The following is a 10,388-nucleotide window of genomic DNA, read 5'->3' on the forward strand; positions in this document are numbered from 1 at the left end:
CCCCCCTGCCCACAGCCCCTGCAGCTCCTCGAACCCCACGGAGATGCACTCCCGGCGGGCAGCCACCTGCCGCTGCGGGGACAGGGACTGGTGGGCACGGGGAGGGCACTGGGAGGGATTTAAAGGGCACTAGGAGGCACTGGGAGGCACTGGGAGGGACTGGAACCGGAGAACACTGGGAGGGACGGGGATGGCCCCGGTGAGCACTGGGATAGCACCAGTGAGCACTGAGATGGCTCTGGTGAGCACTGGGAGGGACTGGGAGGGCTCCAGAGAACACTGGGAGGGACTGGGATGGCTCCTGTGAGCACTGGGAGGCACTGGGAGGGACTGGGAGCGACTGGGATGGCACTGGTGAGCACTGGGAGGGACTGGGATGGCTCCAATGAGCACTGGGAGGGACTGGGAGCGACTGGGAGGGCTCCAGAGAGCACTGGGATGGCTCTGGGGAGCACTGGGAGAGACTGAATGGGACTGGGAGGGACTGGGATGACCCCAGTGAGCACTGGGAGGGACTGGGAGGCCGCCCCAGCAGCTCCCGCTCCTCCTCCGCCAGCAGCGCCCGCAGCTCCTCGAACTCCTCGGAGATGCACTCCCGGCGGGCAGCCACCTGCCGCTGCGGGGACAGGCACTGGTGGGCACTGGGAGCGACTGGGAGGGCTCCAGAGAGCACTGGGAGGGACTGGGAGAGACTGGGAGGGACTGGGAGGGCTCCAGAGAGCACTGGGAGGGACTGGGATGCCCCGTGTCCCCAGGACCTGCAGCTCCTCGAACTCCCCAGAGATGCACTCCCGGCGGGCAGCCACCTGCCGCTGCAGGGAGAGGGACTGGTGGGCACTGGGGGGGACTGGGAGAGACTGGGATGGCTCTAGAGAGCACTGGGAGGGACTGGGAGGGACTGGGAGGGCTCCAGAGAGCACTGGGAGGGACTGGGATGGCACCAGTGAGCACTGAGAGGGACTGGGAGGGCTCTGGTGAGCACTGGGAGGGACTGAAAGGGCACTGGGAGGGACTGGGAGGGCTCCAGAGAGCACTGGGAGGGCTCCGGAGAGCACTGGGAGGGACTGGGATGGCTCTGGTGGGCACTGGGAGGGACTGGGAGGGACTGGGAGCGACTGGGATGGCACTGGTGAGCACTGGGAGGGACTGGGATGGCACCAGTGAGCACTGGGAGGGACTGGGAGGGACTGGGATGGCCCCGGTGAGCACTGGGAGGGCCCCAGTGAGCACTGGGAGGGACTGGGATGGCCCCGGTGAGCACTGGGATGCCTCTGGTGAGCACTGGGAGGGACTGGGATGGCCCCGGTGAGCACTGGGAGGGCTCCTGTGAGCACTGGGACTGACTGGGAGGGACTGGGAGGACCCCAGTGAGCACTGGGAGGGACTGGGAGGGCCCCAGTGAGCACTGGGATGGCTCTGGTGAGCACTGGGAGGGACTGCAATGGCACCAATGAGCACTGGGTGGGACTGGGATGGCACCAGTCAGCACTGGGATGGCCCTGGTGGGCACTGGGAGGGACTGGGATGGCCCCAGTAAGCACTGGTTGGCACTGGTTGGCCCGTGCCCCAGGACCTGCCTTCAGCTCGCTGGGTTTCTTCTCCTCCCGCGCCCGGCACCCGGCCACGGCCTCCAGCTTCTGCTCCAGCAGCTCCAGGCAGCGCCGCAGCTTCTCCTGGGGTGGGGAGGGATGGGACAACCCTCACCCCAAATCCTGCCCCGGCCCCAAATCCTGCCCCGGCCCCAAATCCTGCCCCTGGCCCCAAATCCTTCCCTCAGCCCCAAATCCTGTCCCATCCTTGAGTCCTGCCCCTGTCCCCAAATCCCTGCTCCATCCCCGAGTCCTTCCCTCATCCCCAAATCACTCCCCCGTCCCTGAATCCTTCCTCGTCCCCAAATCCTGCCCCCATCCCCAAATCCCTCCCTCGGCCCCAAATCCATCCCTTGGCCCCAAGTCCTTCCCTCATCCCCAAATCCCTCCCCCAGCCCCAAATCCTTCCCTCATCCCCAAATCCTTCCCTTGGCCCCAAATCCTTCCTCCAGTCCTGAGTCCTTCCCTCAGCCCCAAATCCTTCTCCCTGCCCCAAATCCCTCCCTTGTCCGCAAATCCTGCCCTGGCCCCAAATCCTTCCCCCCGCCCCAAATCCTTCCCTCATCTCCAAATTCTGTCCTGGCCCCAAATCCTGCCCCTGGCCCCAAATCCTTCCCTCAGCCCCAAATCCTGTCCCATCCTTGAGTCCTGCCCCTGTCCCCAAATCCCTCCTCCAGCCCTGAGTCCTTCCCCCATCCCCAAATCCTGTCCCTGTCCCCAAATCTCTTCTCTAGCCCCAAATCCTTCCCTGTTCCCAAATTCCTCCTCTAGCCCCAAAATCCTTCCCTCATCCCCAAATCCTTCCCTTATCCCCAAATTCTGTCCCTGTCCCCAAATCCTTCCCTCAGCCCCAAATCCTTCTCCCTGCCCCAAATCACTCCCCCGTCCCTGAATCCTTCCTCATCCCTAAATCCTCTCCCATCCCCAAATCCTGTCCCTGCTCCCAAATCCTTCCCCTGTCCCCAAATCCTTTCCCCCCATCCCCAAATCCCGTCCCATCCTTGAGTCCTGCCCCTGTCCCCAAATCCCTCCTCCAGCCCTGAGTCCTTCCCCCATCCCCAAATCCTGTCCCTGTCCCCAAATCTCTTCTCTAGCCCCAAATCCTTCCCTGTTCCCAAATTCCTCCTCTAGCCCCAAAATCCTTCCCTCATCCCCAAATCCTTCCCTTATCCCCAAATTCTGTCCCTGTCCCCAAATCCTTCCCTCAGCCCCAAATCCTTCTCCCTGCCCCAAATCACTCCCCCGTCCCTGAATCCTTCCTCATCCCTAAATCCTCTCCCATCCCCAAATCCTGTCCCTGCTCCCAAATCCTTCCCCTGTCCCCAAATCCTTTCCCCCCATCCCCAAATCCCTCCCTTGTCTCCAAATTCTGCCCCCGTCCCCAAATCCTGCCACTGTCCTGAATCCCTCCCTTGTCCCCAAATTCTGTCCCTGTTCCCCAATCCTTCCCTGTCCCCAAATCCCTCCTCCAGCCCCGAATCCTTCCCTGTCCCTGAATCCCTCCCTTGTCCCCAAATCCTGCCCCATCCCCAAAACCTTCCCTTGGCCTCAAATCCTTCCTCCTGTCCCAAATCCTTCCCTGTCCCCAAATCCCTCCTCCAGCCCCGAGTCCTGCCCCATCCCCAAATCCTGTCCTTGGTCCCCGAATCCCTCCTCCATCCCCAAGACCTTCCCCCATCCCTAAATCCTTCTCCCTGCCCCAAATCCCTCCCTTGTCCCCAAATTCTGCCCCTGTCCCCAAATCCTTCCCTTGGCCCCGAATCCCTCCTCCATCCCCAAGACCTTCCTCCAGCCCTGAATCCTTCCCTGTCCCCAAATCCCTCCTCCAGCCCTGAGTCCTTCCCTCATCCCCGAATCCCTCCCTTGTCCCCAAATCCCTCCCTGTCCCCAAATCCCTCCTCCAGCCCTGAGTCCTTCCCTCATCCCCGAATCCCTCCCTTGTCCCCAAATCCCTCCCTGTCCCCAAATCCCTCCTCCAGCCCCAAATCCTTCCCTGTCCCCAAATCCTGGCCCCATCCCCAAATCCCTTCTCCAGCCCCGAATCCCTCCCTGTCCCCAAATCCCTTCTCCAGCCCCGAATCCCTCCCTGTCCCCAAATCCCTCCCCTGTCCCCAAACCCATCCCTTTTCCCCAAATCCTGCCCCTGTCCCTAAATCCTTCCCTCATCCCCGAATCCATCCCTTGTCCCCAAATCCCTCCCTGTCCCCAAATCCCTCCTCCAGCCCCAAATCCTTCCCTGTCCCCAAATCCTGGCCCCATCCCCAAATCCCTTCTCCAGCCCCGAGTCCCTCCCTGTCCCCAAATCCCTTCTCCAGCCCCGAATCCCTCCCTGTCCCCAAATCCCTTCTCCAGCCCCGAGTCCTGCCCCATCCCCAAATCCTTACCCTGTCCCCAAACCCATCCCTTGTCCCCAAATCCTGCCCCTGTCCCTAAATCCTTCCCTGTCCCCAAACCCCTCCTTTGTCCCCAAATTCCCCTCCACTGGGGCTCGGCCCCACCCCGAGGGGCTGGAAATGGGGAATGGGGCTGAGCCCCGGAAAAATCCCCTCCCTCGATGATCCTGGGGAAGAATTTGGGGCCGAAAACGGCGATTTGGGCAAACCCCAGCCCAACCCTTTCCACCAAGAGCCCTGGGGACAAATTTGGGGCCAAACCCAAGACTTGGGGGACAAATTTGGGGCTGAATCCAGAGCACTGGGGACAAATTTGGGGCTAAATCCCACCTCGAGGAGCTGAACCCATCCCTTGTCCCCAAATCCTGCCCCTGTCCCTAAATCCTTCCCTCATCCCCGAATCCATCCCTTGTCCCCAAATCCCTCCCTGTCCCCAAATCCCTCCTCCAGCCCCAAATCCTTCCCTGTCCCCAAATCCTGGCCCCATCCCCAAATCCCTTCTCCAGCCCCGAATCCCTCCCTGTCCCCAAATCCCTTCTCCAGCCCCGAATCCCTCCCTGTCCCCAAATCCCTTCTCCAGCCCCGAATCCCTCCCTGTCCCCAAATCCCTTCTCCAGCCCCGAATCCCTCCCTGTCCCCAAATCCCTCCCCTGTCCCCAAACCCATCCCTTGTCCCCAAATCCTGCCCCTGTCCCTAAATCCTTCCCTCATCCCCGAATCCATCCCTTGTCCCCAAATCCCTCCCTGTCCCCAAATCCCTCCTCCAGCCCCAAATCCTTCCCTGTCCCCAAATCCTGGCCCCATCCCCAAATCCCTTCTCCAGCCCCGAGTCCCTCCCTGTCCCCAAATCCCTTCTCCAGCCCCGAATCCCTCCCTGTCCCCAAATCCCTTCTCCAGCCCCGAGTCCTGCCCCATCCCCAAATCCTTACCCTGTCCCCAAACCCATCCCTTGTCCCCAAATCCTGCCCCTGTCCCTAAATCCTTCCCTGTCCCCAAACCCCTCCTTTGTCCCCAAATTCCCCTCCACTGGGGCTCGGCCCCACCCCGAGGGGCTGGAAATGGGGAATGGGGCTGAGCCCCGGAAAAATCCCCTCCCTCGATGATCCTGGGGAAGAATTTGGGGCCGAAAACGGCGATTTGGGCAAACCCCAGCCCAACCCTTTCCACCAAGAGCCCTGGGGACAAATTTGGGGCCAAACCCAAGACTTGGGGGACAAATTTGGGGCTGAATCCAGAGCACTGGGGACAAATTTGGGGCTAAATCCCACCTCGAGGAGCTGAAAATGGGGCTGAGCCCCAACCAACCCCCCCAGGGATGATTCTGGGGAAGAATTTGAGGCCGAAAACAGCGATTTGGACAAACCCCAGCCCAAATCTCCTCCAGAAATGACCTCAGGGAGAATTCCCCTCCACTGGGGCTCGGCCCCACCCCGAGGGGCTGGAAATGGGGAATGGGGCTGAGCCCCGGAAAAATCCCCTCCCTCGATGATCCTGGGGAAGAATTTGGGGCCGAAAACGGCGATTTGGGCAAACCCCAGCCCAACCCTTTCCACCAAGAGCCCTGGGGACAAATTTGGGGCCAAACCCAAGACTTGGGGGACAAATTTGGGGCTGAATCCAGAGCACTGGGGACAAATTTGGGGCTAAATCCCACCTCGAGGAGCTGAAAATGGGGCTGAGCCCCAACCAACCCCCCCAGGGATGATTCTGGGGAAGAATTTGAGGCCGAAAACAGCGATTTGGACAAACCCCAGCCCAAATCTCCTCCAGAAATGACCTCAGGGAGAAGATTTGGGGCTAAATCCAGAGCCTTGGGGACAAATTTGGGGCTGAATCCCCCTCTGAAGGGCTGAAAATGGGGCTGAACCCCAGAAAAATCTCCTCCCTGGATGATCCTGGGGAATAATTTGGGGCTGAAAACAGTGATTTGGACAAACCCCAGCCCAACCGGGCAAACCCCAGCCCAACCCTTTCCACCAAGAGCCCTGGGGACAAATTTGGGGCCAAACCCAAGACTTGGGGGACAAATTTGGGGCCAAACCCAAGACTTGGGGGACAAATTTGGGGCCAAACCCAAGACTTGGGGGACAAATTTGGGGCCAAACCCAAGACTTGGGGGACAAATTTGGGGCCAAACCCAAGACTTGGGGGACAAATTTGGGGCTGAATCCCCCTCTGAAGGGCTGAAAATGGGGCTGAACCCCAGAAAAATCTCCTCCCTGGATGATCCTGGGGAAGAATTTGGGGCCAAAAACGGAGATTTGGACAAACCCCAGCCCAACCCTTTCCACCAAGAGCCCTGGGGACAAATTTGGGGCTGAATCCCCCTCTGAAGGGCTGAAAATGGGGCTGAACCCCAGAAAAATCTCCTCCCTGGATGATCCTGGGGAATAATTTGGGGCTGAAAACAGTGATTTGGACAAACCCCAGCCCAACCCTCTCCACCAAGAGCCCCGGGGACAAATTTGGGACCAAACCCAAGAATTGGGGGACAAATTTGGGGCTGAATCCCACCCTGAGGGGATGAAAATGGGGATGAGCCCCAACCAGACCGCCCCGGGGATGATTCTGGGGAAGAATTTGGGGCTGAAAACGCTAATTTGGACAAACCCCAGCCCAAACCTCCTCCAGAAATGGCCTCAGGGAGAGGATTTGGGGCTAAATCCAGAGCCTTGGGGACAAATTTGGGGCTAAATCCAGGCAAATCCTGCCCTGGCCCCAAATCCTTCCCCCCGCCCCAAATCCTTCCCTCATCTCCAAATTCTGTCCTGGCCCCAAATCCTGCCCCTGGCCCCAAATCCTTCCCTCAGCCCCAAATCCTGTCCCATCCTTGAGTCCTGCCCCTGTCCCCAAATCCCTCCTCCAGCCCTGAGTCCTTCCCCCATCCCCAAATCCTGTCCCTGTCCCCAAATCTCTTCTCTAGCCCCAAATCCTTCCCTGTTCCCAAATTCCTCCTCTAGCCCCAAAATCCTTCCCTCATCCCCAAATCCTTCCCTTATCCCCAAATTCTGTCCCTGTCCCCAAATCCTTCCCTCAGCCCCAAATCCTTCTCCCTGCCCCAAATCACTCCCCCGTCCCTGAATCCTTCCTCATCCCTAAATCCTCTCCCATCCCCAAATCCTGTCCCTGCTCCCAAATCCTTCCCCTGTCCCCAAATCCTTTCCCCCCATCCCCAAATCCCTCCCTTGTCTCCAAATTCTGCCCCCGTCCCCAAATCCTGCCACTGTCCTGAATCCCTCCCTTGTCCCCAAATTCTGTCCCTGTTCCCCAATCCTTCCCTGTCCCCAAATCCCTCCTCCAGCCCCGAATCCTTCCCTGTCCCTGAATCCCTCCCTTGTCCCCAAATCCTGCCCCATCCCCAAAACCTTCCCTTGGCCTCAAATCCTTCCTCCTGTCCCAAATCCTTCCCTGTCCCCAAATCCCTCCTCCAGCCCCGAGTCCTGCCCCATCCCCAAATCCTGTCCTTGGTCCCCGAATCCCTCCTCCATCCCCAAGACCTTCCCCCATCCCTAAATCCTTCTCCCTGCCCCAAATCCCTCCCTTGTCCCCAAATTCTGCCCCTGTCCCCAAATCCTTCCCTTGGCCCCGAATCCCTCCTCCATCCCCAAGACCTTCCTCCAGCCCTGAATCCTTCCCTGTCCCCAAATCCCTCCTCCAGCCCTGAGTCCTTCCCTCATCCCCGAATCCCTCCCTTGTCCCCAAATCCCTCCCTGTCCCCAAATCCCTCCTCCAGCCCCAAATCCTTCCCTGTCCCCAAATCCTGGCCCCATCCCCAAATCCCTTCTCCAGCCCCGAATCCCTCCCTGTCCCCAAATCCCTTCTCCAGCCCCGAATCCCTCCCTGTCCCCAAATCCTTCCCCTGTCCCCAAACCCATCCCTTGTCCCCAAATCCTGCCCCTGTCCCTAAATCCTTCCCTCATCCCCGAATCCATCCCTTGTCCCCAAATCCCTCCCTGTCCCCAAATCCCTCCTCCAGCCCCAAATCCTTCCCTGTCCCCAAATCCTGGCCCCATCCCCAAATCCCTTCTCCAGCCCCGAGTCCCTCCCTGTCCCCAAATCCCTTCTCCAGCCCCGAATCCCTCCCTGTCCCCAAATCCCTTCTCCAGCCCCGAGTCCTGCCCCATCCCCAAATCCTTACCCTGTCCCCAAACCCATCCCTTGTCCCCAAATCCTGCCCCTGTCCCTAAATCCTTCCCTGTCCCCAAACCCCTCCTTTGTCCCCAAATTCCCCTCCACTGGGGCTCGGCCCCACCCCGAGGGGCTGGAAATGGGGAATGGGGCTGAGCCCCGGAAAAATCCCCTCCCTCGATGATCCTGGGGAAGAATTTGGGGCCGAAAACGGCGATTTGGGCAAACCCCAGCCCAACCCTTTCCACCAAGAGCCCTGGGGACAAATTTGGGGCCAAACCCAAGACTTGGGGGACAAATTTGGGGCTGAATCCAGAGCACTGGGGACAAATTTGGGGCTAAATCCCACCTCGAGGAGCTGAAAATGGGGCTGAGCCCCAACCAACCCCCCCAGGGATGATTCTGGGGAAGAATTTGAGGCCGAAAACAGCGATTTGGACAAACCCCAGCCCAAATCTCCTCCAGAAATGACCTCAGGGAGAAGATTTGGGGCTAAATCCAGAGCCTTGGGGACAAATTTGGGGCTGAATCCCCCTCTGAAGGGCTGAAAATGGGGCTGAACCCCAGAAAAATCTCCTCCCTGGATGATCCTGGGGAATAATTTGGGGCTGAAAACAGTGATTTGGACAAACCCCAGCCCAACCCTCTCCACCAAGAGCCCCGGGGACAAATTTGGGACCAAACCCAAGAATTGGGGGACAAATTTGGGGCTGAATCCCACCCTGAGGGGATGAAAATGGGGATGAGCCCCAACCAGACCGCCCCGGGGATGATTCTGGGGAAGAATTTGGGGCTGAAAACGCTAATTTGGACAAACCCCAGCCCAAACCTCCTCCAGAAATGGCCTCAGGGAGAGGATTTGGGGCTAAATCCAGAGCCTTGGGGACAAATTTGGGGCTAAATCCAGAGCACTGGGGACAAATTTGGGACCGAATCCCACCCTGAGGGGCTGAAAATGGGGCTGAGCCCCAACTAACCCCCCCCAGGGATGATCCTAGGGAAGAATTTGGGGCCAAAAACGGAGATTTAGACAAACCCCAGCCCAAACCCCTTCACCAAGAGCCCCGGGGACAAATTTGGGGCCAAACCCAAGACTCAGGGGACAAATTTGGGGCCAAATCCCACCCTGAGGGGCTGAACCCCAGAGAAATCCCCTCCCTGGATGATCCTGGGGAAGAATTTGGGGCCAAAAACGGAGATTTAGACAAACCCCAGCCCAAACCTCCTCCAGAAATGACCTCAGGGAGAGGATTTGGGGCTAAATCCAGAGCCTTGGGGACAAATTTGGAGCTAAATCCAGAGCACTGGGGACAAATTTGGGGCTGAACCCCAACCAACCCCCCCCAGGATGATTCTGGGGAAGAATTTGGGGCCGAAAACGGCGATTTAGACAAACCCCAGCCCAACCCTCTCCACCAAGAGTCCCGGGGGCAAATTTGGGGCTAAATTCCCCCCTCAGGGGCTGGAAAAGTGTCTGAGCCCCAACCAACACCCCCAGGGATGATCCTGGGGAAGAATTTGGGGCCGAAAACACCGATTTGGACAAACCCCAGCCCAACCCTCTCCACAGAGAGCCCCGGGGCCAAATCTGGGGCCAAACCCACGCTTTGGGGGACCCCCTTTCCCTTAAAACTTTCCCTTTTTTCCCTTTTTCCCCCTCACCTTATACTCCAGAGCGGCCTCCTCCAGGGGCAGCAGGCGGTGGGCTCGGTGGGGGTGGGAGATCTGGCAGAGGAGGCAGAGGGGGGTCTGATCCTCCCGGCAGAACCGAGCCAGCTCCCGGCCGTGGATGGGACAACGGTTTTCTTCTCCTCCTCCTCCTCCTCCTCCTCCTCCTTCCACCACCTCCTCCTCTTCTTCGTCTTCCTCCTGCCTCCTCCTCTTCCTCTTGTTACTTTTCATTTTAATTACGGTTTTCTTCTCCTCCTCCTCCTCCTCCTCCTCCTCCTTCCACCACCTCCTCCTCTTCTTCGTCTTCCTCCTGCCTCCTCCTCTTCCTCTTGAGGCCCCGGCGGAGCTGGCGGGCGGCCTCCACCATGTTGCCCAGCTGGCGGTTGGGGCGCAGGGAGCGGTGCCGGCTGGTTTTCCGACAAACCGGGCAAGGGAAATCCCGGGAAAGGTGAGCCCACCAGCGGGTGATGCAGCGGCGGCAGAAGTTGTGGCCGCACTCGATGATGACGGGGTCCTGCAGGTAGCCCAGGCACACCGAGCAGCTGGCCTCCACCTGCAGCGTCTCCAGGGGGTCGGCCCCCGAACCCAGGTTGGCCATCGTCCCCTT

General features: G+C 59.6%; 1 protein-coding gene across 1 annotated transcript in view; it reads right to left on the reverse strand.

Annotated features, from left to right (window-relative positions):
* The window catches only part of LOC106892217 (E3 ubiquitin-protein ligase TRIM39-like), a 36,363-nt gene extending 25,981 nt beyond the window's left edge, over positions 1-10,382 (reverse strand). The window contains exons 1-3 of the mRNA XM_014949245.1: positions 10,058-10,382; positions 9,773-9,939; positions 1,578-1,673 (exon numbers count right to left, since the gene is read on the reverse strand). Of these exons, the coding sequence (XP_014804731.1) occupies positions 1,578-1,673; positions 9,773-9,939; positions 10,058-10,379 (585 nt within the window). The 5' untranslated portion in view covers positions 10,380-10,382. The remainder of the gene's footprint in view (positions 1-1,577; positions 1,674-9,772; positions 9,940-10,057) is intronic.
* Positions 10,383-10,388: the final 6 nt, after the last annotated feature.

Source organism: Calidris pugnax, unplaced genomic scaffold, assembly GCF_001431845.1.
Source record: "Calidris pugnax isolate Ruff unplaced genomic scaffold, ASM143184v1 scaffold66, whole genome shotgun sequence".
Lineage (NCBI taxonomy): Eukaryota > Metazoa > Chordata > Aves > Charadriiformes > Scolopacidae > Calidris > Calidris pugnax.